The sequence below is a fragment of the Lithobates pipiens genome, unplaced genomic scaffold (genome assembly GCF_037356315.1).
Source record: "Lithobates pipiens isolate NorthernLeopardFrog02 unplaced genomic scaffold, aLitPip1_a1.2 Scaffold_30, whole genome shotgun sequence".
NCBI classification, from domain to species: Eukaryota; Metazoa; Chordata; class Amphibia; order Anura; family Ranidae; genus Lithobates; species Lithobates pipiens.
This window is the reverse complement of record NW_027507791.1, coordinates 130016891-130044123: the sequence shown is the minus strand read 5'-3', so window position 1 is coordinate 130044123 and position 27233 is coordinate 130016891. Positions and strand designations below refer to the sequence as shown.

Sequence of the window (27233 nt, the reverse complement as noted above, 5' to 3'; positions counted from 1 at the left end):
AAAGCACGCTGTTCTAGAAGAAAAAGTCACCCAGTGCTAGAGGCAAAACAAGCTGAGGCTACTAGAAAATGGCCGCCTCAGCAAAAACCGACTGAGGGCGCCGGGAAATTGGCCGCTGGACTTCCAGAAAATGTTCGAAATGTAAAATATTGGCTGTAGCTAGAGGAAAATAGCTGCGGTCAACGCAGCGGCCTCCCCACATGGTGTACACACCAAAACACCCCACCATGGCCCGGGAAGAGGATGAGCAGACCCCCAACACCCAGCGCAGCCCCCTGCCAGGACTCGGAACACCCCCATATGCCCAGTCACACAGCGGCCCATCGTATGGGGAGGACAGAAAGGGACAGAGAGAAGAAAGGGAGAGTGAGACCCCCTAGTCGACCTCCAGGGAATGCCCAGCTGCCCCATCCTGCCGAGACAAGTGGAACTATACTTACCCCTCCTGCAGGGACTGCTGGACGCATTCCATGGACAGACCCATCACTCAAGCAGTACGGGGTATCGGTCTGCCACGGCACACTGACACGGACAGCAGTAGCCCGGTCATGTGTGCCCCATGGTCCCACCAGGAGCCAGGTCTTTCTCCTACACTAGGCAGAAAAAAAAAAAACTGAGCTGCTGGATGCAGTGTGAGGGGTTATAGCCAGTAGGACCGCCCCCTGGGCGGTACTGTGCAGTTTTGCGTTTTTTAACATGTTCTGCCTAGTATTCTCATGAAGGGGCGATATAACCCTAAGGTCAAGATGAAGATGATGTGTCAGTCAATGAATGAAAGAGAAAATCCTATTTTCTTTATCTTACATCATGGGACACAGAGCACCATAGTAATCACTACGTGGGACATTCTATAGCAATGTTATTTGAAGTGAGGGAGACAATCCGTAGGGCACTCCTAGACTTGAAAACATATACTGCCGCCTGCAGCACACTGTGCCCAAAGGCAATATCCTCATACCTTCTTACATTCACCAGGTTTTATCAGGTGGATATATGTACTGAAGACCAAGTTGCAGCCTTACAGATCTGAGCCATGGAGGCCTGGTGACGCACTGCCCAAGAAGCACTAACTGCCCTGGTAGAGTGCGCTTTGACTTGCAAAGGGGGAATCTTACCCCTTAAATCATAAGTCTGAATTATAACTTTCCGAAGCCACTCAGCAACAGTGGATTTCAATGCTGCCTGTCCTTTCTTAGCAGTATAAATAAGACATCAGTCTTCCGGATCTGAGCAGCAGTCTTTAAATAGATTTTGACCGCTCTCACTACATCAAGACAATGTAGTGACTTCTCTTCCTTGGAACACAGTTTCGGAAAAAACTATGGCAGGACAATATCTTGGTTCAGGTGGAAACCTGAGACCACTTTTGGCAAAAAAAAAAAAAAACTGGATGAGGGCACAACACCACTCTGTCCTCATGAATAATCAAGTATGGCTCTTTACAAGAAAGAGCAGCCAATTCCAAAACCCTCCTTGCTGAGGATATAGCAACCAAGAACACCAACTCCTTGTAAATAAACTTATCAAAATAAGTTAGGTAAGGAAACACCTTAGCCATGCGGGCCGGCTTGTGGTACACGAAAGGGACAGACACCTCTGTAGATGCCCCCGCCGTATCCTCCATCTTTAGGGTATCCCGCACCGCTGTGATAAGTGCCCCTACAAGCGCTTTTTCCTGCACTGGCCTGGACACGGAGTCATTCTAACTGTCCGAATTGTCATGGTCCGTATCCTCTGAAATGTCAGAACAGGGGCCGCCTGCCATAGCAGGACCCGAGTCTGCATCAGAGCTTTCCCCAGAAGTGGGGGCACCCCTTTATAAGGAGGTTTTAGCATCCTTCTTTGTGGGCTTTCTGACCCAAGATGTCTTCTGACCCTGGTGCTGCCCTTGGGGTCTTCCCCTTGAACCTGACGGTTGAGGCCGTCCAGACTGCCTAGAGGCTGATGGAGAAGCAGCATGCTTAAAGGAGAAATATTTGAACAACTTCTTTACTGGTAAAAAGAGAGCTTTTCTCATTAGAGAATGAGAATGAATTAGAGAATGGGTGCATTTTATCCAGATTGTCTTCAAATAGCTGTTCACCATGAAAAGGGGAACCTGGCTAGGAGCCTTTTACAGGGTGCTTCGGCTGACCAATTTTCAGCCATAGAGCTCTGTGAAAATGCACTAGTCCAAGCATAAGCCGTGAGGCTTAAATGATTAAATATCTTTCATAGCATCTACTGTGAAACATAGTGCGTCTGATACACCAGCCCATTATTGGGCCTGCTGATCAGGCAGACTCTTAAGTAGCTCCACAAACTGTTCCTTAATGGACTGGGATACACTAATTGCAGCAAGAACTGGCTGCTCTACTGAACTTGCTAAAGACATATTGCTTTTAGAAAGAAGTTCCGACTTTTTATCTGTTGGATCCTTTAAGATCAGTGCATTATCCACCGGACATGTGAGATTCTTGCTCACTGAGGCGTTTGGAGCATCAATTGCTGGAACCCCCCATATTTTTTTTTTTCATAGAAATACTCTTCCATAGGATAAAGTGTGGAGAATTTCTTAGGAGGATAATATTGTGTTCCCATTCATGAATAAGAAAAAATGTCTCCATTAAAAAAAAAAAAAAAAAAGGAAACTGCTTTGGCACATCAATCCCCCCAAGGGGAGAAAAAACCAACATTGGAGGCGCAGGAGGAGAACCAGAAGCCCCCTTTCTTACCGGAAGATCTGCTTGTGGCCGGAGGAGAGGAGGAATTAAGGCTTCTGCGCTGTTTCCAGCATCAGGTCGTGAGTACTCAATACAGCCCCTAGTGGTGACACATAGGCATGACAGCATTATACATAGGAGAAATTCCTGAGAAAATCTCCCTTACCCTTCCTCACAAAAGGGTTAATCGGAGATATATATGCAGGCAAGGCAATCGGTTGACCAACTAATCGATTACGAAAATAGTTGACATTTCCGCTATGTCCAACATAAGCACTTTATACTTTCACTCTGCCTCCATTCTCCTCTAGTTTTTACTTCTTTAAAAAGTAAATGTCCATTGAACCACACACATTGGGACTTCTCTCCTTGATTTAAGGTTCAGTTGTATAGTAGTCTAAAAGAACTATTACCAGGTATTCTAAACTCTATGGAAAACTAATTTTAACATGTCCTTGGAACGAGAGGAATGGCAAACCATCTGGCAAGCTACAACCCAAAGCTCTAGAATTGTTTGAATTCTTAAATATTTCTATAAAACCATTTACAGGTGGCAATACACTCTGGCCCATCGTATACTGACAATGACTCATTTAGTTGATTTACCCAATAGAGCACAGATTCTGGATACTTTATAATTAAATTCGCACAATTCTCCACACAAATCACCATAAAACCTCTGAACCATCGCTCAATAAATCTATTCCTGATCCTTTATACATGAACCATATTGTCACAGCCACCAAAATCACAATAGCTGTGGCCTAGAAGACCCTCACCCTAAGTTTTGAAGCAGCGAAAAACAGGTTGACTGATATGATAGAAGTTTATGGGAATCTTAGCTGATACACTAAATACTAAATTCCTGCTCATTTGGCAGCATCAGATATTTTCCTCCCAACCTCCATGAACTGATATTTCCCTATTGCCCATTTGATTCCCTTATGGGCTGACTCCCTTTCTCCATTCCCTATTCTCATGACCTTCTCCACCCCCCCACCTTTTTTTGATTTGATGCCCTGACCCACACTCATTAGCTACACCTGGAACTCTATGACCCTGGTCTCCAGATCTTTCTCCTCAGGTCTCCCTGAATGATTTCAAATGAATGGAGCTTTTCTACAAAACTCAAGGAATTGTATGCAAACAGGATAATGCCCTCCTCGGTCAGGCTCTCGGTCTTCAAGTATCTCCCGGTGAAGAAGGCAAAGCGGCGTCTTAAGTAAATCCATAACCGATCAATACTTTTCTCAGCAGCACTAGGTGGGCAAATCCAGAGGCAATGGGGGTATGTAACCCATCATGTTTACACAAAAATTTAGCAAAAAGATGTAGCAAACATTAGAAAATACGGAAAAATTATACGTAGATATAAAACATAAATTAAGTTATTTTCAAAAATCAATGAAGTATTTTACATCTATTGACTTCATATTAGCCTCCTGTAATCTCCAGTCAAACAGCATTCAGATTGGGAGAGACAGTTCTGGGAGCCAATCAGGTATGCTGTATGCAGATATGCTGACAAGGAGAATGCTGATAAAAGGTGAAAACAGAGGTACAAGACATCTCCAGTGCTTTCATTGTTCAGTCAATATGCTGTGGGTGGAAAGATGACACCATTGTATTCCTTAATTGTAACAGTTGCGTCATCCTCCAGGCTATTCAAACATCAGGAAAAGATGAACAAAAATCTGTTGGAGGGTTAAACAATTTGTATACAGTATATGTATTTAACCATTTCAATAATGAGCACTTTTTCCTGCCCAGGCCAATTTTCAGTGCTGTCGAAGTTTGAATGACAATTACGTGGTCATGCAACACTGTACTACCCATATGAATTTTTTTTTTTTCTTAAACAGATAGAGCTTTATTTAAGTGGCAAATGAAAAAAAATAAAATGGATAGGATAACTGGCGGAAGCGTCCAAGATGGCCGCATAGACCGGGAGCTCCGCGCCACCCTGGCCTAACGTCCGCCGCCACGACCTTCTGAGCCCTCGTTTCCGCCGGTAAACGGTTGCATCTGATTGGGGAAACCTCAGGCTTCACACGAATGCCCGGCTCTAAGTCCCATTGGAACCCCAAACCCGCGCTTTCTACAGCGTTAGCGATGTCAGGCCGATCCAAGATGGCCGCCGTTACCTCACAACACACAGCCTGCAATGAGGATTCCATAGCGGACCAGGACCACACAGCTAAGCACCTCTCTTCAACTTCAAACGGCACAGTGAGTGAAACTCAACCCGGAGCCCCATCCCCAGCATCCACTGACCCCCTCCTGAGACATATTGGGGGGGAAGTAATCCCTCCACACAGCATATGTTACCTATCAGCTTTGCTCCATGGGACATAGTTCCTAGAGATTCGCCTTCTCCTCCCACTGACTTTGCATCCATGATGAACGCATTCTCTCAAATGTTGTCTAGAGTTTTATCTCAAACTGCTACACAGATCACAGCTTCCATTCATGCTGATCTGCAACAATTAGGAACCAGGATTGATGCAATAGAGCTACAATCGGATCAGTCATGTCTACGTATTAACCAAAATACAGCCAGGATACAAGAACTTCAGGATCATTTAGAAACAGCCACAGCTAAAATTGACGACCTCGAAAATAGGTCAAGGAGATATAATTTCCGTGTCAGATGCATTCCTGAATCTATCAAGGACACTCATCTCGCTATCCAAGACCTCATCAAAAGTTTAATTCCCACAATTTCACAGGATCGTCTAGAATTAGACAGGGCTCACAGGGCTCTGCAACCTCTTCGCTCAGATGGACTTCCTAGAGACATTATAGTGAAACCTCACTACTACTCAGTGAAAGAAGAGATAATGAGAGTTTCCAGAACCTCAGATTCTCTGACATTTCAGGATCATTCCATACAAATTTTTACCGATTTGTCACCATACACAGTCCAAAAACGACGAGCACTTAAACCACTACTTCAAGTTCTGACGAGCAGAGAAATCCCTTACAGATGGGCCTTTCCTCTCCGCCTGAATTTCTCATATAACAATAAACCATACCACTTCTCGACGTTCCAAGATGGAGAACGACTTCTGCTTCAATTGGGATTGATCAACCAGGAACTCCCTCAGACTTCTACACCGAAAGGAACCTCTTCGTCCAAACGCCCCTCACCGACCAGCCCCTTGACGCAAATATGGCAGAAACAGATGCCCAAGAGATCGAGGGAATCTCCACCAACCTGAATATATACCTAATCTGTCCAATTTTTGTTGAAAAATTGACTTCCTTACGGTTTGTCCTCAGGGCCGAACCTTTACCCGGGCCGGGTTGACCATAGGTCCTGTTTTTCCTGGTAACTTCTCCATGTGTTTTCCCACAGAAGACATTATTTTTTCACTTTTTTTTTTTTTTGCTTCTAATGTGGAAAATTTAATAATATTTTTCCTTTTTGACATATACTTTTACTGTATTGCCTGTATTAGCCTCCTCTTCCTCTATAATTTTATTATTTATTTCTCTCTCCAACTGACCTTTTGGCTTTATAGTTGATGGGTTTTTTTTTTCTTATAATGGCTCTTTTTGCCATTAAGTCATGGTCACACATTTCGTAGAGTAAGAGGGGGGCAGTTGCTCATTATTTATATAGCACCTATGTTTATTTTAGTCTGGGCTCAGATTATTTGTTTTAGTGCCTATGAGATAATCAACCTCTGCGGCGGGGTTGTCCAGGGTGGGTACAATGCACCCCCCTTTTTACGTCGATAGGAGAACTTACTCTCCTACCGGGGTTCGTTTACAGCGTCCCTTTTGGGCCGCTTTGGGATTTTTTCCCTTTCTATTTTATTTATTGTATACATTACTAATTTTTTTTTTGTCTTGAATTGTTATTTTATATAATGCATATTCTGATGTACTTCTATTTTATTTCCTCTTTTTCTAACACTATTCTCTCCTTACCTTCTTCTTTCTCCCTTCCATCCTCCCTTTTTTACCCTTCCCAGTCTAACCACATCCTCCTTCCCATCTCCCTTGTACAGGATCAGGGCCTGGTTGGATTCTCCTCGTTTTTTTCTCACAAGCATATCTTCAGAAGAACAGGTGTCATCTCCTATCTGCCAGGGATCACTACAAAGACAGGTACTCCTTTTGCACATAGCATGAATTTTTCCATGATCTTCCTATGACCTCTACCTCACCGGTACAATCTAATCTCCGTATAATGTCCAATAATGTTCAAGGCCTTAATTCCCCAGTGAAAAGGCGTAAAATCATGCAACAATTTCATGCCCACAAAGCTGATGTTATCATGATGCAGGAGACGCACTTCCCCATTTCTTATAACCCCATTTTCCTACACAAAAACTTTTCTCAATTTTATCTGGCTAATGCTTCAAATAAAACAAGAGGGGTTGCGATTTGCTTTGCCAACCAAATTAATTTTCAACATTCCAAAACGATTAGAGACGCAGAAGGCCGTTACATCCTGGTCTCTGGGACAATTAATACAGTAACATATACGTTTGTTTCCTACTATGCTCCAAACTCCCGCCAAGACCATTTTTTGAAAAGACTCTCATGACGCTGAAATCCCATCTGAAGGGAATTATTATCCTGGCAGGAGATTCGAACATCCCATTTGACCTTTCCTCAGACAGATCTAACCCTACGAAACCAATGCCCAAAAGACCTCCTAAATGCAGTCTTAGGGTTGCACATTCCATCCAATCAGCAGGCCTGATAGACATATGGAGAGAAATGAATCCCCGATCCAAAGACTACACTCACTTTTCTATCCCTCATAATACATTAACCAGAATAGACCATATCTTTATTCCTCCACAATTCATCTCTTTGGTTGAATCCTCAAAAATTTATGATTCCTCTCTCTCTGACCATTCCATAGTTTTATTAATTATTCAAGGGGGAGGAGGGGATAAACGACCGTTCCAATGGCGGCTTAATGAGTCTCTACTAAACAATCAAGCTCACTGTGCGGTATTAGAATCAGCCCTCTCGGACTACTTTACAGACAATAATACAGATTCAATTTCGCCAGGCTCCCTGTGGGCGGTAAAATAATTCAACTCTCAGCCCGTCTCAAAAAGGAACACTCCGCAGAGCTTATACGACTCAAAGAGGAATTCCGAACACTTAGCAAAAGTCACAAACGACATCCTACCCCAGATAGCCTGGCTGAACATGATAGGGCACGCATTGCACTTAATCTTTTACTCATCACCTCTGCGGAAAAACATCTGCGATGGACAAGAGCTTGCTTCTATTATCAAAAAGATAAAATAGGTGCCAAACTCGCGAGTAAATTATGTTCTCGAACTCGCACCTTGGTCTTCCCCAAAATTAGACAATCTTCGGGTACCCTTACACAAAATCCGGTAGAAATATTGAAATCATTTCATGATTTTTATAAAAACCTCTACACTGAGACAACTCATACACATTCCAAAGCTAGGAAGCAGTTCCTGGATCACCTCGATCTACCATACATACATCAAACTCATAAAGATCTAATGGATGAATCCTTCTCCCCTGCCGAAATACTTGACATCATAAAAGCCCTTAAATCAGAATCTGCACCAGGCCCCGACGGTTTCCGAGTTAGATATTATAAGACTTTTGGATCAAAATTAGCTCCCTACATGGCCCGGTTCTTTAATTCTCTCCGGGATGGAGCCCCCCTCCCGAATGATTCTAATACCGCATTTATCTCGGTTATTCCGAAACCTGGTAAAGATACTTGTGAAGTGGGAAATTACAGACCCATTTCGCTGATCAATAATGATCTTAAAATTATGACTAAGATATTAGCCAACAGAATGTCCAGTTTTATATCTAACTATATCCATAAGGATCAGGTGGGCTTCATCCCGGGGAGACAGGGAACGGATCAGGTGAGAAGGGCAATTGACTTAATATCACTCTTGAAATCGCAATGGGACGGGGGCCCGGCACAAGAAGGCCTTCTGCTGTCTTTGGACTTGCAGAAGGCATTTGATACTGTTTCATGGCCATATCTGTTTGAAATTCTCACCAGATGGGGTTTCGGAGCAAATTTTTTGAACATTATACAATCCCTATATTCAACCCCCTCTGCTCAAGTACGTCTATTAGGCCATCTCTCTCAACCATTAGATATCTGTAGAGGTACTAGACAGGGTTGTCCCTTGTCACCGTTAATCTTTACTATCGCTATAGAAACCCTAGCCATCGCCATTAGAGCAGATATAAATATTAAAGGTGTTCACTGTGGTTTAGAAGAGCATAAATGTGCTCTCTTTGCTGATGATATGCTTATATTTCTGACCTCGCCCCTAATCTCCACCCCCAACTTACTTCATCTTCTTCGGGACTTTGGAACTATTTCAGGTCTCCAAGTTAATACCTCAAAGTCAGTTGCTCTCAATATTTCAGTTCCCTCATTAACTATCTCCCGACTTACGCCCTTTTTTCCCTTCTCCTGGGCTTCAGATAGGATTCCCTATTTGGGTATTTCTCTCACCAAATGTGTCAGTACCTTATACAATGCTAATTATCCACCCGCCTTCAGATCTTTAGAAGCAGATCTTACTAAATGGTCTAAAGAAGGATTGTCTTGGCTGGGCAGGCTCAATGCAGTTAAGATAAACTTATTTCCTCGAATTTTGTATTTATTTAGAGCCCTCCCCATACCTATTAAAAAGTTGACCCTCAATAAATTCCAATCAAAAGTGGTTGGATTTGTCTGGGGAAAACAGGGACATAGACTAGCGCGTGACATCCTGTTCCGCCGGACAAACCAAGGTGGCTTAGGTCTTCCTAACCTCTTTTTATATTATCAAGCAGCACAACTAGCACAATTTTCAGCAATATATTCTAAAACCAATAGTCCAGATTGGGTTTCTATTGAGAACCAGGCAGTACCTGACTACACATTAGATCATCTACTATGGCGACCAACAAAGCAAAGACCTACCATATTGTCTCCCACGCTTTCTCAATCCCTAGCACTATGTGATAGACTATACAAAAACGAACACCTGATTTCCCCACTGAAACCTCTCGTTCATTTATTTCATAATCCTGATTTTCCTCCTGGTCTGAACATCCAAGATTTTCAATGGTGGTTGAACAAGGGCCTTTTCAGAATTGGACATTTCATTACACCAAATGGACCCATTTCAATGGGCCACTGCTACTCCAAACTAGAGATGCCCGATTCAGAACAATTGAGACTCTCTCAGATTAAACGTTTTATACAATCTCTTGAACTTGATAAATCAAATAGTTACCAGGTTACGATTTACGAGCAATGGTGCTTAAAACAAGGCCTCCGCAAAGGAGGTATTTCCCTCATCTACTCGTCCCTGGCAGATAGGAATGATAAACCGACATATGCTCGTTCTTGGGAAGAAGACTTGGACATCCAACTAGATACGGAAATGTGGTTTCAAGTTTTTAGACGATCATCTAAAGGTATTTTGAATATTTCCTTAATCGAAGCTAATGTCAAAATTCTAACGAAATGGTATTATGTTCCTGTGAGACTTTCAAAGATGTACCCAGAGATTTCACCGCTCTGTTTCAGAGGATGTGGTCATTTAGGTACTATGTTACATATTTGGTGGACGTGTCCCCGCATACGAAACTTTTGGAATAACTTTATTCATCTAGTACGGAAGGTCACGAAAGCCCCAATTCCACTAGATCCTTCATATATCCTTCTGAACCGCAGGTTACATAATACCCCTAAACATACTCTACAACTAATCTTTTTTATGTGCTTGGGAGCCAAGATTTCTTTAGCAAAAGCTTGGAAAACTTCTAGAGTTTCTCTTGGGGCTACCAGGCACAAAATCTCCTGGATTATGGTTCAGGAACAAATAGTAGCTAAATTACGGAATACCACACAACAATTTGAATTGATATGGGATCCATGGGCCCAACACATCAAAGTACAATTGTTTCCGGGACACCTTCTGTCTTAAATTTTACATGGATGGAGCCAGGACCCTGAATCCTGTACAACCCTCCCTTCCTTACCCTCCCTCTTCTCTCCTGAATACTCTCTCTTTTTTTCCTTTTCTTTACGCAGGATTTCTCATATTTAGTTATTGATCCGATGTTACCTTATTCTACTGCATTAATCCTCAGTTAATCTTTGTGGTTCTGACCGGAGTTTACTAGTTCTAAAGAGATTATTTGGTATAGACTTGGGAATTCTAAGGTTTGACCGTTCGCTTCCCTCCGGGGAGCACAAATTGGGTGCTGCCCGGGGGTTTGAAGGGACGGAGGTGGGGGGTTCTTCGGCGGGAATTCCCAGAGCTATCCCACTCCACAGTGTGAGCCCATTGGGGTGGAGTGGTGATCTCGAGGGTTTCCGTAGAAGTTTCTCGCTACGTTTACGAATTGAATCTTCTACCCCCCCCCCCCCCCCCACTCAAGCTTTAATTAAGTTTTTGTTTTTTTTCTCCTTTCCTTTTCTCTATACACATATATATATTTTTTTTTTTTTCCTTATTTATATATTATTAATATAAATTTCATATTTGTATTTTACGAAGTCTCTTAATGAATAGATAACATACGGAGAGCAGACTGGACTATAGCGATTTCGTGAAGGTCTTATTTACTTACTCCTAGGCTGTCTGCCTTATAGACGTTTTTATGGAAATTTATTTTCCATATAATGCTTTTCGTTTTTTTTTTTTTTTTTAGAGGTTGTAAATCTAAAAGAAGTGCATCCTTACTTTCCAAGTCTTTCATGTCATATAATAGTCCCAGATATAATTGTATAAGATACCTTGTATAACTTGTCTTTTACTGATTGATGAATCCTGCCTTATTTAAACTTTATGTCTTTTCTGTTATGTTTTTGCTTTACACCTATTTTTTGATGATAAATCTTTGATAAATACATCATGTAACTTCAATAAAAATTATTGAAAGAGCAAAAAAAAAAATGACCCAAAAAAAAAAAAAAAAAAAAAAAAAAAAAAGGTCTTCCGTTATACAATTTTCAAATAAGTAATTTTTCTTCTTCACTGACAGGCACGGATGAGGCTGCACTAATAACACAGGACTAATAATTGTCAGTGTAAACGATGTACTCAGTGAGCCCTGTCAGACTTGCCGGTTACCGGCTCTCCTTTCCTCAGAGAGGGTGTGTGAGGAAAGGAATGCCAAAAAAAACCCAAGTCCGTTTTCATGAGACCAGCTGCGATTGTTTAGACGTTTATCTGACTGGACTTAAAATGGGGGCTCTAACCCAACACATTTCAGACTGTACAGCTTCTTTACTGTTGTCACATTGATGTTCTGTGTTTTGTTGACCTTCAGCATATGTTCACGTCAATTTGATATATGTCAATATCAGGGATGTTTCATTATTAAGTTGTGGAACTACTACCAAGGTAGCCAAGCAAGCAACTACTATACGGTCAGTGGGTAATATGCATGATCAACAAATTCATCTAAGTACAGGCAGACAAGACTAAAATGGTATGACTGCAATAACCTCCAACTGTATCTGCAGCACAGATTACCAATATGTTTTACAAAATGCAGAGATATGAATGAGGTAAAAAAAAAAAAAAAAAAAAAAAAAACGGACAATATCCGTTTCATACATTTACCTGGTAAAGTGAAGTTCGGCCAGCTAGAACCTGTTGCCCATACTCAGTTTGTGCTATGGGGAAAGCTCTTGATGTCAGTGTAGGGCAGAGCCGCATGTCCATGCTGTGGGAGAAGTCTGTTGGTTTAATGCAACCATTCATCTCTGTGCAAGAAGTCAGGTCAAAAACCCTGTTGTGGGAGAAAAAATAAATTGGTCATCTTGGGGACCCGCTGGTTATATCACAAGCCGAGTGATAGAAACACTTTGCTTCATACACGTAGTGCACACCCACCAACACTAGTCGGTGGAATTCCAAATCGCCAGATGCTGAGTTAAAGTGGTTGTATACCCTCCAAAGCAACTTCAGCACATTCCACTACTCATGAATAAAGCTATTGATCGCAGCCTGTGAAATTCTCCTTACAATTCGTCCTGCAATGTTTGATTACGTCACCGGTGTATGCGCTTCTTGTTCTGTGATTAACGGCATGCTCTGCGTGCCGTTTCCCCATCCATAACATGATGTGTACAAGAGCTCCGCTGTCTGTGGCACAGCTTGCAGACTCGTGAGACTCGGCAGTCACTCGCAGCTTCCTGGTTCTCTCTTACGTGACGTAAACCAGGGCATATTACAGTCTAATGTAGAAAGTGGCTCAAGAAAGACGCTTGGTTAAAGGGATTGTAAAGTTATTTTTTTTTTCTTAAAATAACAAACATGTCATACTTACCTCCACTGTGCAGCTCGTTTTGCACAGAGTAGCCCCGAACCTGCTCTTCTAGGGTCCCTCGGCGGCTGTCTCTGCTTCTTCCTGCAGGTACTTTGCACGTTCATGCGAGCTCCCTCGCATGGTGAGAAGCACCTGCGGGCGCGCTCCCGTGATACAGCCGGCGGCTATAGCCGCTCACTGTAACACACGGCCCGCCCCCCGGTGCGCGCATCATTGGATGTGATTGACAGCAGAGTGAGCCAATGGCTGCGCTGCCTTCAATCCATCCACTCCAGCCAATCAGCGGCCAGGCTGAGTGGTGAAGAGGAAGTCGGGGGACTTTCGAGGGGTGAGGTAAGTAAAAACGGGGGGGGGGGGGGGGGGGGGGTCGCCGGCACTGTGAAATGTTTTTTCACCTTAATGCATAGAATGCATTAAGGTGAAAAAACATTTACCTTTACAACCCCTTTAAGAAACGATCGTGCATGTGCGAAATATTAGCAGGGGAAACCAGGAAGGGCGGAAGAGGAGTCAGAAAACAGTACTTGAGATGGCATGCCACTGAATCCAGGAAGAAAACTTTACAAACTACTAAAAAACAGACGTAAGCAGCGATTATGCATACATTATACTGTACAAGGGTTGGAAATAAGTTTTCATATCAAATGAGATGAAAATCGCGATAAGGAATGCAGAGTTTACTTCCTCTTTAAAAGGAGAAACTCCAACCCCATAACAGCTGAACTACAGCTTGACGAAATGATGGAAAGATTTTCTTAACGTGACTACTCAAAAAAAAAAAAAAACCTCATTTAACAACAGAGACAAGTAAAATATGCTGGGGAGTCACTATTCTGTCCCTGGGACAACATCCCACAAAACTGAACCTTTTTTCCCAACTTGTTATACAGTCATACAGTGAAGGATGTGGTTTATTCCTGTTGGCAGACAATTGATAGCAGTCCAAGCCTAACATTAGCTAATAGACACCCCCCGCCCCCCATCATGAGTTATTAGAATGGAAAAAGATCTCCTGATGCACACTGACTTACCGCCCATTACTAAAACATCCACCTGGCTTAGTCCTGGAAAATCCTGTCTGTTACCGCTGTCCAGATCGTACCACAAGACACCATATGCTGACCAGTCAATTATTTCTACACCCGTAATCGGACAAATGTGTGTATATTAAAACACAGACCTTCTTGTACATCAGAATATGTGATATATTTGCTTCGCTGTCCCTGCAGTCTGTACTATATAGGCAAGCCTATAACTTATTTTAGGGATCGGTTCAACAATCACAGATCTGCCATTCGCCAGGCAATTGCTTCCCGAACATCCAACCAACTGGTGGCACGCGATCATTCTATACCAAACATGCTGATCGACCAATTCCCACCCCAACCTGACCGCCATCGCCAGCTGTTACATAAGGAAAGCCGATGGGTCCATGATTTACAAAACTTTGCACCCTAAGGGACTTAATGAACAGCTAAGGCTCATTGTTTTTTTTTATGATCCTTTGGAATGTCTGGCTGACTACCTGTTGGCGCTATTGACACCCTAAATGATTGAGAAACAATGGGCAGAACAGTTAGTGGTATATATGCTCCCTGACAGGATGGATATACTGTATATGTGCCAATTGCTATAGTATGTCTTTTGTCTGGTTGGTGCTAAATTAGCCTGATTCATCTGTATGGCATACTGGGGGTCCAGACCCTTTTTTTTTTTAAAAGGAAACCTCACTTGGTTTTCATACCCACTCCTATTTGGGATGGTATGTTCTTTTCCTACTGGTGCTAGTCTTGGGGTTTTCACCATCATTCCTCCTCTGCAACTATTAATATTTCTGAATCCTCTTGTTTCTTCTTTCTGGTTGTGTAGTATTGATTCTACATTACGTTCATTTGTATGTATTCCTATCTTTGTGCACTGTGTGTGTTTTCTGCATATCTATTGTCATTTTATGCCTTTTAGATGCTATACTAGACTGATGGTGTGGTGTTCTGGGTGTCCAGACCACTTTTATGAAGGAGCTATTTTTGATAGCTTTATTTTAGCTAGGATTTTGTATATTTTGTTTTTTTTATTAACTATTGTGATTTGCTCCTGGAGTGATATTTCTGTGACCTCTACCCTGCCGAGTTCCTTCTAAAATTAAGCGCAAGTGTACCTAAAACAATGGAAGAACTGATGCCGTTTTGAAGGCAAAAGGTGGTCACACCAAGTATTGATTCGATTTGGATTTCTCTTCTGTTTAATCACTTTCCATTTTAATTGAATATATTATATATATATATATATATATATATACACACACATACATACACATATACACACACACACACACACATACTTCTATTTCTCCACTTTAAATTGTTGGCACTCCATGCAAAAGTTGTTTAGAAAAATGTGTTTGTGTGTAAATTAGAGATATATATATATATATATATATATATATATATATATATATGAGAGGGATAGAGAGATAGATATATATATATATTATGAAAAATACATATGCATGCATCTAAAACAATTTTTGCATGAAGTAACAAAGTAGAATTTAAAGTGGTTGTAAAGATGTTTTTTCTATGCATGAAGGAAAAAATCTTCTGGGCGCGGAAGCCCCCGCCAAATACTAACCCGAGCCCCCTCTTGATCCAGTGATGTCCACAAGAGCCTTGCCTCTCTGGGGACTCGCACAACTGATTGTTTTTTGGCAGCAGCAGGAGCCATTACCTTCCACTGTTGTCAATCAACAAGTAAGCCAATCATGACGGAGGGGGTGGGCAGATCCATGGCTCCGTGTGTGAATGGACACACAGCCGTGGGATGGGATTGCGCCTGCTTGGGTACACCTAGAGAAAGCTGCTTGCTGTGGGGACACCTGTCAGGAGGGAGGAGCCAGGAGCACCAGCATGGAAACTGACAAGAGGAGGATCCTGGCTGCTATGTGCAAAACCAACAGGAAGCCAATGGCTCCTGCCAAAAAACAATCAGGAGTGCGATTTCCCAGAGAAGCAAGGCTCTCGCGGACATCGCTGGATCAAGAGGGGGCTCGGGTAAGTATTAGGGAGGGCTGGGGAGCTGCTACACACCGTAGTTTTTTTTTACCTTAATGCATACAGTAAGGCAAAAAAAAGTATTTGATCCCCTGCTGATTTTGTAAGTGTGCCCACTGAAAAAGAAATTATCAGTCTATAATTTGAATGGTGGGTTTATTTCAACAGTGAGAGAGACAGAACAAAAATATTGAGAAAAAAAGCATTTAAAAAAGTTATTAATTGATTTAATGATATAAGGGGACAGGACAACTTTACTGCATCAAAAGGGATGATGGATGGGGCAATGTACTGTCAAATCTTCCCTCACCCAGGGCATTGAAAATGGGTCATGGATGGTTATTCCAGCATGACAATGACCCAAAACACATGACCAAGGAAACGAAGGAGTGGCTCGGGAAGAAGCACATTAAAAAGGTCCTGCAGTGGCTTAGCCAGTCTTGAGACCTTAACCCTATAGGAAATATGTGGAGGGAGCTGAAGGTTCGAGTTCAAGGCTGACCAAACGTCAGCCTCGAAATCTTAAAGTGGTTGTAAACCCTACTGCTTTTTCACCTATGCATTAAGGTGAAAAAACTTCTGGCAGTGACTGTCCCCCCCCCCCCGTTTAACTTACCTGAGCCCTCTCCCTCTCTGCAGGGGGTTCTCAGCTCTTGATTGGATTGCAGCAATTGGCTCCCACTGCTGTCAATCAAATCCAATGATGCGGGCACCAGGGCAGAGTCCGGCATTCATGTCTATGGACACAAATGCTGGACTCCGGATTGTGCCTGCAAGGAAGACGACACGCACAAGAGATAAAGAGTAGTAGAAGAGTTTTATAAAAGTCCAAAGGCTGTGTGTAGGCTACCCAGGGTTGCCATAGTCCTAGGAATTTATCATAGTCATCAAAATCTAATTTTATTTATGCAAATCCAGACGCTAATAGCAGAGCTTGCATGCCTTTTTTTATTCTTTTTATAATTTGTCTTCTCTGAGTTTCCTTCTCATACTGCCCCCAGCCATCTTGCCTGATTCCCATGTATGTGGGTGCCCCCTGTGCCTGCTGGGACCTATGGAGTCCCACCCTCGCCTCCACTACATATGTGCTCACGTTTAGAACTACTTACATGCAGCCACAGGGACCAGTAAAGCAAGGACAGATCCAAAGCCACCCCTCCTTCCCCTCCACATCATCATCCAGAAGCAGTGTGACAAACCAACTGAATCTGACTGTAATGGATTATACGAGGTGGTATATTGTGTGGACTGTCTGACTTTAGCACTGTGGCAGTGTTTATTGAACGCTCAAGAAAAAAAACCTGAGACATTATTTAGAGGTTCTTCCGATACACTTGGTGCTGCTGGTTTGTTGGCACTCTGGTGCTACTTATAATAGCTACAGAGCCTGTATCACAGTCTTGTACCACAAGACTTCCATATAACAAGCACCAAGTGTCTTATTTATATAAAAAAATAAAATTGTTGGACGAATCTGACAAGCATTTTCCCATCCATGACTGACTATTTTGCCCAATACAGAGATTTCCCATGATCGTTGGCTCCATTTAGTGGTCATATGTTATTTTTTCTAGGGGGAAAAAAAAATGCAATCAAAGAAAAATCAGCATTATGGGCACTAGATGGAGCAGGTGATTATATGAAATTGCTGTATTAAAGAAAACAAGGTTAGAATTAATCAATGATAAATGTAGGGCTGCAACTAACGATTATTTTCATAATCGATTAGTTGGCCGATTATTGTTTCGATTAATCGGTTAATAACCGTAAAAAAAAAAAAAAAGTGGGTCAAACTGACGTTCATTCTCAACCACAGTGACTGGAAAATTTAGAAATAGAAAACTTTAGTCAAAGGAATTTTCATACAGTGTATATGGTTTTCGTTCAGATACTACATTCATTTTAAAAACAAAGTGAAAATTTCAAACAAAATTTTTTCATTCATGAACGTACAAAGATGTTTTATCTGAATATTCTCATCCAAAATTGATCTGTGTGACCAGCATAAGGCTCGGTACACACCTATGCAGTTTGCTTTTGATCTGTTTCTGCAGTGCCTTTTGCTGTGCGTTTTGATTTTTGCACACGTGATTTTACTGCAATTTGCATTTTTTTTTATATATGCCATTTTTTTTTTTTATATGTCCTTTATAGTAGAAAAATCAGATAATAACCACTGCAAGGGGTTCATTTTTTTACTGTAGAACAGTGCAATATTTACAGTAGTGATTATTTGCTCTTTTTGTACTATAAAGGGCTCATTTTAGTTTTTTTTTTTAACCCATTATGTTACTGGCCGATTAATCTATTATGAAAATAGTAATAGATTAATTTCATAATTAGTTGTTTCAGCCCTAGATAGATGAACACTCGTCACATTCGTTCAACAATTTTCAATTATTAGTAGACCCCCAAGTGCAGAGAAAAAAAAAATGCTGATGATGTTTACTTCCTCTTTCATTCCCTGCAAAGGCAAAGCATAATGGACTACTATGCATCACATCCTGACACAGGAGACAGCGATGTCACCGCTGTCCCCTGTAGTCCGGCGCATCCATCTTCTCGGTGGGGTCTCGCAGATGCATGCGCATGGGAGCCGAGACGCGCGGCATCTTAGTCATCGACGATGCCACACTCAGTGAGCCTGCGCGCCGCTGTCTACGCCGTAGATAGCGGTGCCGGTCTTCGGGCAAATATCTCCTAGACCGTATAGGTTTGGGAAATATTTCTTGGACCTACAGGTAAGCCTTAATCTAGGCTTACCTGTAGGTCAAAGTGGTTTGTAAGGGTTTACAACCACTTTAAATAGCTGTCATTAAATAAATAAGTAAATAAATTATGCTTTTTGCCCTTTGTAAATTTAAAGCGGGGTTCTACCCTAAAGTGGAACTTCTGCTCATCAGAACCCTCCCCCTCTCTGGTGTCACAGTTGGCACCTTTCAGGGGGGTGCAGATACCTGTCTAAGATAGGTATTTGCACCCACTTCCGGGCATAGACTCCCACGGGAGTCTATGCTTCTTCCTGTCCTGGCGTGCTGTCTGCTGGGACACACATGGGTCCCGGAGACAGCGCGGACCATTCCCATTGCGCTGCGTGACTCGCGCATGCGCAGTAGGGAACCTGGAATTGAAGCCGCAGCCGAGTGATTGATCGGCCTCGGCTGCCGACATCGCTGGACCCTGGGACAGGCGAGTGTCCATTTATTAAAAGTCAGCAGCTGCAGTATTTATAGCTGCTGGCTTTTAATATTTTTTCCAGTGGACTCCCTCTTTAACATTGTTTTAAAAAAAATTGTGCAGCACAGATTCTTATGCTAAACACACATTTGTTAGGTATGTGGAAATTCTTATATTGTAAATGAAAAAATGATGGCATTAAAACAAACCATAGCAATCTACCACCCATGGCTTACAGCAACTATTCTAAATGAGATGGAAATAAAAAAACACTTGGCCAAATGTGTTTTTTTTTATATCAATTAAAACTAAAAACGTGATCACTGGGTTGTTTGGAAACATAGGCAGTAGATTGTAACAGACCATTGTTTCTTCTCTAGTTTTTTTTTTATTGAAATATTCATAACTGGCCATATGCACAGCCAGGAAAACATGTAGCCCACTAGTAGGAATACTCACTTGTTGTCCAGCAGAAGCGTTTCTGTCCTCAGGTCTCCGTGAATGATTTCCACTGAATGGAGTTTTTCTACAAGACTCAGCAAATTGTATGCCAACAGGATAATGACCTCCTCAGTCAAAGTCTCTTGGTCTTCAAGTATGTCCTGGTGGAGAAGGCAAAGCAAAGTAAATCCATAACTGATCAATACTTTTCTGAGAAGCAGTAGGGGGGTAAATACTGAGGAAAAGTGTGTATCATTTTTACACAAAAATTTAGCAATTTGATGTAGTAAACATTACAAATACTATAAAATAAAATACTATAGGTAGCTATAAAAAACAAATAAATCAATGCAGTTCTGTATTTATTAAAAAAAAAAAAATCACTTACGACACCCACACCCCAATCTCACCCCCTATATCTTTGCTAGTACCTCCACCCCTTTTTTCATCCTTACATCTTTCCTAATACGTGTTCAAATCTAAATCTACAAAGGAGCCATGAGTGCCTTACCTTAGGCGCAAAGTCCCCCAATCACAAAAAAGGCTGCTATGTATGCTACACTATGGGCCTTGGAACAAGGGCCTTTTCTTTATGTTTCACTTTATTTTATTTTGGTTTGCTTGCTATACTCAGCCTGTTCAATGCCTTGCAACAGGATTACCAGATGTATGGCATGAGTAACATTGTATGTGTCATACTGCACTTTACGAATACATTGGCAAGATACTGTTCATTGTCATTACAGCAGCTGCGTCCACAACCATGTATATTGCTGTATACCTTCTCTGAAAACGCAATGAAAATTTATTGGAAAAAAGAATAAAATAAATTATTTTATATCTGTTGAATTCATATTAGCCTCTTGGAATCCCCACAGTCAAACAGCATTCAGATTGGTAGAGGCAGTACTGGGAGCCAACCAGGTATGCTGCATGTAAATATGCTGGCAAGAAGCATGCTGATAAAAGGGGAAAGCAGAGATCCAAAACATCATCAGTGCTACAGTCCCTTTCATTGTCTAGTCAGCATGTTGGGGGTTTAATATGACGCTACTCTATTCCTTAAAATTATATTACTGCTCTGTGCAGTGGTTTTGTACACAGCAGCCCAGATCCTCCTCTTCTCGGGGTCCCTCACCAGCCCCACCCTCCTGCTGAGTGTCCCCCACCCACAGCAAGCAGTTTGCTATGGGGGAACCAGAGCCGCTGCTCTGTTACTCCATTCAGACATGGAGCTACGGCTTGGCCCTATCCCCTCTCTCTCCTCATTGGCTCATTGACTTTGATTGAGAGCAGCGGGAGCCAAATGGGAAAGAGGAAAAGTCCAGGACGGCTGAGAATCTCAGGCAACATTGCTGGATCAAAATGGGATTCCAGTAAGTATTAGGAGGGCTGCTGCACACAGAAGATTTTTTATCTTAATGCATAGAATGGTACAGTAGTCTCATCCTCCAGGCTATACAAAAATCTTTTTTTTTTTTTTGTTTTTTAGAGTGATAAAGCTTTATTTTGGAGGCCTGATTATCAATGTGAACAATATACTCACTGTGCCCTGTCAAACTTGGTGGTTATCGCTTCTCCTTTCCTCACAGAGACAACGTGTGAGGAAAGGATGGCTGATAACTGGCAAGTCTGTTTACATGTGACTGCCTGTGATTGAACACAGCTGATCACACCACTGTGATTGGCCCTTTAGCTTGATCAGCTGTGTCCCAGGGGGGTGCATGTGTGGGAAGAGAGCCGTGCTGTAGCGCTCTTTTGAAAATAGCGGGGTCGGGAACTGGTTGATCTGTATATTTAGCAGTTTAGATGGAGCTCAACTTTAACCACTAGGGATCCGCACTATAGCCGAATGACGGCTACAGCGCGGACCTGCTTTTCCGGGACTACGTCTATTGACGTCGTCCCGTGCACGAGCGGCCTGCGCGCCCCCGGAGGGGCGCGTGCGGCGCGCTCTGTGATCAGCGAGTCTATATACATATAGTAAAAGTGCCACCCATCAGTGTCCACCTGCCCCCTGCCAGTGCAACATACATATAGTAAAAGTGCCACCCATCAGTGCCCACAATCTGCCTCAACAACAGTGCTGCACCTCATATGCTCACATATCTGCGCCCATCAGTGTCATCTACCAGTCCCCATCAGTGGTACCTATCTGTGCCACCTTATCTGTGCCCATCTTTGCCTATCAGTGCCGCCCACCAGTGCCGCCTATCAGTGCCGCCCACCAGTGCCGCCTATCAGTGCCGCCCACCAGTGCCGCCTATCAGTGCCGCCCACCAGTGCCACCTATCAGTGCCGCCCACCAGTGCCACCTATCAGTGCCGCCCACCAGTGCCGCCTATCAGTGCCGCCCACCAGTGCCGCCTATCAGTGCCCACCAGTGCCGCCTATCAGTGCCCACCAGTGCCGCCTATCAGTGCCCACCAGTGCCGCCTCATCAGCGCATTTCAATGAAGTAGAAAAATTACCTGTTTGCAAAATTTTATAACAAACTATTAAAGAGGAAGTAAACCCCAATGGGTTTACTTCCTCTTTCATTCCCTGCAAAGGCAAAGCATAATGGACTACTGTGCACCGCATAGTAGTCCATTATGTGTCACTTACCTGACACAGGAGCCAGCGAAGTCGCCGCTGTCCCCTGTAGTCCGCCGCATCCATCTTCTTGGTGGGGTCTCGCAGCTTCGCCGCTGTCATTCGGCGAAGCCGTCACTCCCGCGCATAAGCACGGGAGCCGACACGCGCGGCAGCTCCGTCGTTGAGAATGCCGCACCCAGTGCGCCGCTGTCTACAGCGCATGCACCGTAGACAGCGGTGCCTGTTTTCGGGCAAATATAAACCTATATGGTTTAGGAGATATTTCTTGGACCTACAGGTAAGCCTTAATCTAGGCTTACCTGTAGGTCAAAGTGGTTTGTAAGGGTTTACAACCACTTTAAACATGATTTTTTATTTTATTTTGCATCTTTTTTTTGTTTGTTTAGCAAAAAATAAAACTCCCAGCTGCAATTAAATACCACCAAAAGAAAGCTCTATTTGTGGGAAATAAATTATAAAAATTTCATTTGGGTACGGTGTTGTACGACCGCGTAATTGTCAAAGTGCATCAGTGCTAAAAGCTAAAAATTGGTCTGGGCAGGAGGGGGATTTAAGTGCCCAGTAAGCAAGTGGTTAAGCACAGATATTTACTATCCGTAAATGAAAGGTCAGGCCACCGCAATGATTTTTGCTTTTCCAAATATGTTCTTCTTTAGAGATACTGTAGTGTAACTTCTGTGTAAATATTCACAAGAGCGATGTGAAATAAGAGGAAAGAGTGCGGTCTAGCTAAATTAATTCCAAATAGCTGGGAGTGGATAGAGCCTAGATCTCTGGTAGAAGAATCCTCACACTACTGGCGGGTTTATGTTGACAGACTATAAAACCTGATTTGGTCATAATTTAGTATTTTTAAATGTTTCTGAACAGACATTCACCTGAATAGTAAAGTGAGTGGTATCCTTATAAACCATTAAACAGCCATCTTGGAAGAGGAAGCAGTCACTTTGTTCTAAGAGACAACTGTTAAAGTCCTCCCCGAGCCGTTCTGTCAGTTGCTGTGTAATATAGAAATCCCACGGGATTGGCTGGGAGTCCATCTGCAAGAGGAAACATTAGATAAGACATTAATCAGGTCCACATTATTAAAAAAATTGCACAAAAACTGAAAAAAAAAAAAAAAAAAAAAATTGACAGTACCAAAGAAATGTAGTTTAAATGCTTTTTAACACAAAGCTATAAGGATAAAAAAAAAATGTAACTAACCTTTATAACTACCCCTTTTATAGTTTCCATTGCCTCATCAGACAATGTTGCTTTAAAAAGGTTTCTGTTCTCTCCGATACCAATTTTACTTTTTAGTTGATATGTTTCACCATCTGTAAATGAAATTAACCAGATGAACACAATTCAATAAAAGAAACCATGAAAATGTTGTCATTAAATAACTGGAACCATGAAGCTAGATCGGATCACATACAGAGGCCAAGTTGCAGACATCTGACAGCAGTAAAAGTTCTCACCCCTGTTCCAAGACATAAGGACTACAATATATGGCCAAAAACGTGATGCTACCTGACAATCACACAGGGAACAACCCTTTTTTGTTCTAGCTCTAGCATAACCTGAGAACAAATCCAAGTATATAAAAAGATGGTTTGAAGAGTTTGCAGAGAAATATGAATGGACTGCACAGAGCCCTGACCTCAACCCTGTTGGACACTCTTGGAAAAAAACAAGATTTTTGACTTTCCAAAAAGAAAAAAATACATTTTCCTGGAGTTCACTAGGTTCAAAAGTGGTAGTAAAGTCTTGGTATTTAAAATTCGTTGACAGGCAGGGTTTTTAAAACAGAAGAGACACTACTCTCTTGCGCATGCGTGGATATTGGCATCACTGCAGCCCAGCCATTCAAGCGGGCTGAAGATCTGAAACCCAGAAGGAACACCAGGGAAGATGGAAGCACTGGGGGACAGATAACAGCACTGCACTGGAGGTCTCCATTTGCAGGCAAGTCTGAAATAATGTGCCAGTATGCACTCTAGTACATCATGAACTTAGCAAGGGACCAGCTTTTGCGTTTTTAATATAGGACTTTACTACTGCTTTAAGATCACTCCTCTTAGGATAGATGGGTATGGGCCTGTATCTCTTAATAAACTCCAAAAAAAATAAAAAAATAAAATAAAATCGATCATATGGCAAGTCAAAAATCTTTTCCTCATTCGTTTATTAACGTAGAGCTCCACCAAAAAAAAGAAAAAGCTCCACACACACACACACACACACACACACACAACCCCCACTCTCAAAGGTGCCAAATTAGGCAAATGTGGATTTGACAGGTACCCATTCTTGTGGTGAACTCAGACAGAAGTTCAGCACCCCTCTCCTCCTTTTCCGGCAGCTGGCACAGTCACAGAGCAGTGTGCTTTGCGCATGCGCAGTAGGAAACTGGCTGTGAAGCTGCAGGGCTTCAATGTTGGTTTCCCTTAGTAGAATTGATGGTGGCAGCAGCACCCTATAGCCGATTGAAGGACCGGCTCAGGTGAGGACACTGCTCGTTTTAGCGGCACTTTACCGCTGTTAAATCGGTGCATTTAGGCCACTAGCGGTGTTCTTTTAACCAAATTTTTTGAGCTTTCAAAGCGCTGCCCATTCATTCCAATGGGTAGGGGCGTTTTGGGAGCGCTGTATACATCGCTCCCAACCCCCCCCCCCCAAAGATGCTGCTTGCAAGACCATTTTCCCCCATCCTGCAAGCGCACCGCCCCAGTGTGAAAAGTCACATTGGAATGAAAGCTGTTTTTCTTTTTCTTTTTTTTCTTTTTTTTTTTTAGGTGCTTAGAGGCTATTTCTAGCGCTAAAGCACCTGAAAAAGGGGTTTCACAGTATGGGATGTTCCAAAGCAGTCCAAATGGACAACAGGGCAAGCAAAAAGCAAACAAGCCCACAAAACCATAGTTGAGCAGTTTACAGCTCGAAGAGTTGTCTGAAGGGCCTTCTATCCAAAACTGGCATCAGATGAGCACTAAACATTCACCTGGTAAAACTTTGGAAAAATGTGAAAAGGACACCAGGTGGCAGCCTTGAAAATCTGAGAAACAGAAGCCCGATGCTGAAAGGCCCAAAGGGCAATTACAGATCTAGCAGAGTGCTGGTCTTTGAAAGTACAAGGTAAAATGTTGATCCAGACCTGATTGGAGGAAGGCGATAATGCGTCCCACAGACTATTTCTAGGAATAAACCTCCTAGCCCTACTTCAAGCAAAGTAAGCTTTTCTGGTTTGATAGTAGACCTTGTTAGAAGCAGATTGCCTTGCTTTTTGGAGCGTAGGAAAGAGAATCAGATGCCTATCCTTTAGGACCTGGGCCTTAACAGCCATGCTGTTAAAGCCAGTGACATTGAAGCAGGGTGGTAAACTGGTCCTTGTGACAAAAGATCTGCATGGTCTGGGGGGCCCACAGTTCATTGCGAGAATTACCAGGATGCCCTCCATCATGATCCCACAGAGCAGGCAAGAAAGTAACGCAGAGGAGGCCGTAGATCAGATTCAAAATTATACCACTGTTCAGCACAGACTGTTTTTATATTCGCAAACTGCCAGTAATGGGGGAATGTGGGGATAGTTTTCTGGAATATTACATTAAGTCCTCTACTTTATTGGCTTCAGTAAAACCTTTTATGTGATAAATAAGTGCTTAACAACTCTGAAAATGAACGTGAACAAAAGGAGAGATTTATGATAATATGGAGAATCAGAAGCTGTTTTTTATTGGTGTATGATCGGACCTAACCTACTGTAGGTTCTCAGTTATCTTGTGTTCTATAAGATGCATGGGAAAGGATTTGTGTGGTCTCTCAGTAAGCTTAATATAATTATCATGTTGGCTTAAAACACGCTTATTACACAAGGACAAATTAATTTGTGGATGCCAAGACTGATAGACAACGCTATCTGAGACGGTCAAGAATTTCCCTTATCCTTGGAGTTGTGCCCAAGATATGGCTTTATGCTGATGATGTATAAACTCCTTCCCCTCCAACTAGTTCTCACACTGCCATTATCCAGCTTTGTGATGCGATACAATTCAGTACTCAAATTTAGTACACCACAAGTAGCCTGATGTATCCTGGTTGAATAAAAAAAAAAAAAAAAAAAAAAAAAAAAAAAAAAGAAGAAGCACATGACTAGTCAGTGTGAATGTTTTTTTTTTTTTTTAGCAAACTAAATATGTAGAGATATAACGCTTATCTACACTGGTTATAAGCTATCTGCAGTATTTAGAGAACCCTATGAACAGTGCTAGTTGAGACTTTAATGATTACAAGAACATAAAAATAGACTTGGAAAGCAGCTACGCAATTAAACAAAAGATTGCAGCTAGCATGGGCCCACTGCGGCAGCGTATCCCTGACCCACCGCCTCTAGTGACAGCAAGCCAGTAATCTTCTCCCCAAACTCACAGTTCCAATTTAAAACCCAAAAAAAAAAAACAGCCAATGTGGGGCTCCGCCCACCCAGCCGCTTCATTCATTAATTCAAAGAGCTCTGTGAATGGGAGAGCTACAAGTACCAACAAGCCTTTGGGGCTGCCGACTTGTAGCTTTCATTGATCTACCAGGGCACTGTTGAGCGCGCTAGGTAGTTCATTGTTTCTTCCTGTCATTGCGTAACTGCCTTGTACCCACAATCTGCCGATTGCGGATGCAATCCTTTTCAGGCTCCAAATAAAAAAATAAAAAAAAATAAATGCACATTTTACCTGCAAATATACGTGCATTTATTTTATTTTTACAAAGGTGAACTTATTCTTTAAAATTTGTTGTCGTTGGTTTAGGTCTAAAAAGATGTTACCAACACCAAATGCTGCATTGTTAAAACATCTCGTATTCGGTGTGGAACGTTATACATGAGATTGCGGCGATAGCTAAATAGCATTTTATATTAAACATGAATTTTAGTAGTTTCCATAGGCTTCATGCCATGATAGTCATAGGAGTCAAT

General features: G+C 42.3%; 1 protein-coding gene across 2 annotated transcripts in view; it reads right to left on the bottom strand.

The window, feature by feature from the left end:
- BUB1B (BUB1 mitotic checkpoint serine/threonine kinase B) overlaps positions 1-27233 on the bottom strand; it is a 156685-nt gene that overhangs the window by 11142 nt on the left and 118310 nt on the right. For both annotated transcript variants that reach the window (XM_077464860.1, XM_077464861.1), the window contains exons 18-21: positions 23492-23604; positions 23164-23325; positions 19706-19848; positions 12311-12479 (exon numbers count right to left, since the gene is read on the bottom strand). In XM_077464860.1, coding sequence (XP_077320986.1) covers positions 12311-12479; positions 19706-19848; positions 23164-23325; positions 23492-23604 — 587 coding nt within the window. The remainder of the gene's footprint in view (positions 1-12310; positions 12480-19705; positions 19849-23163; positions 23326-23491; positions 23605-27233) is intronic.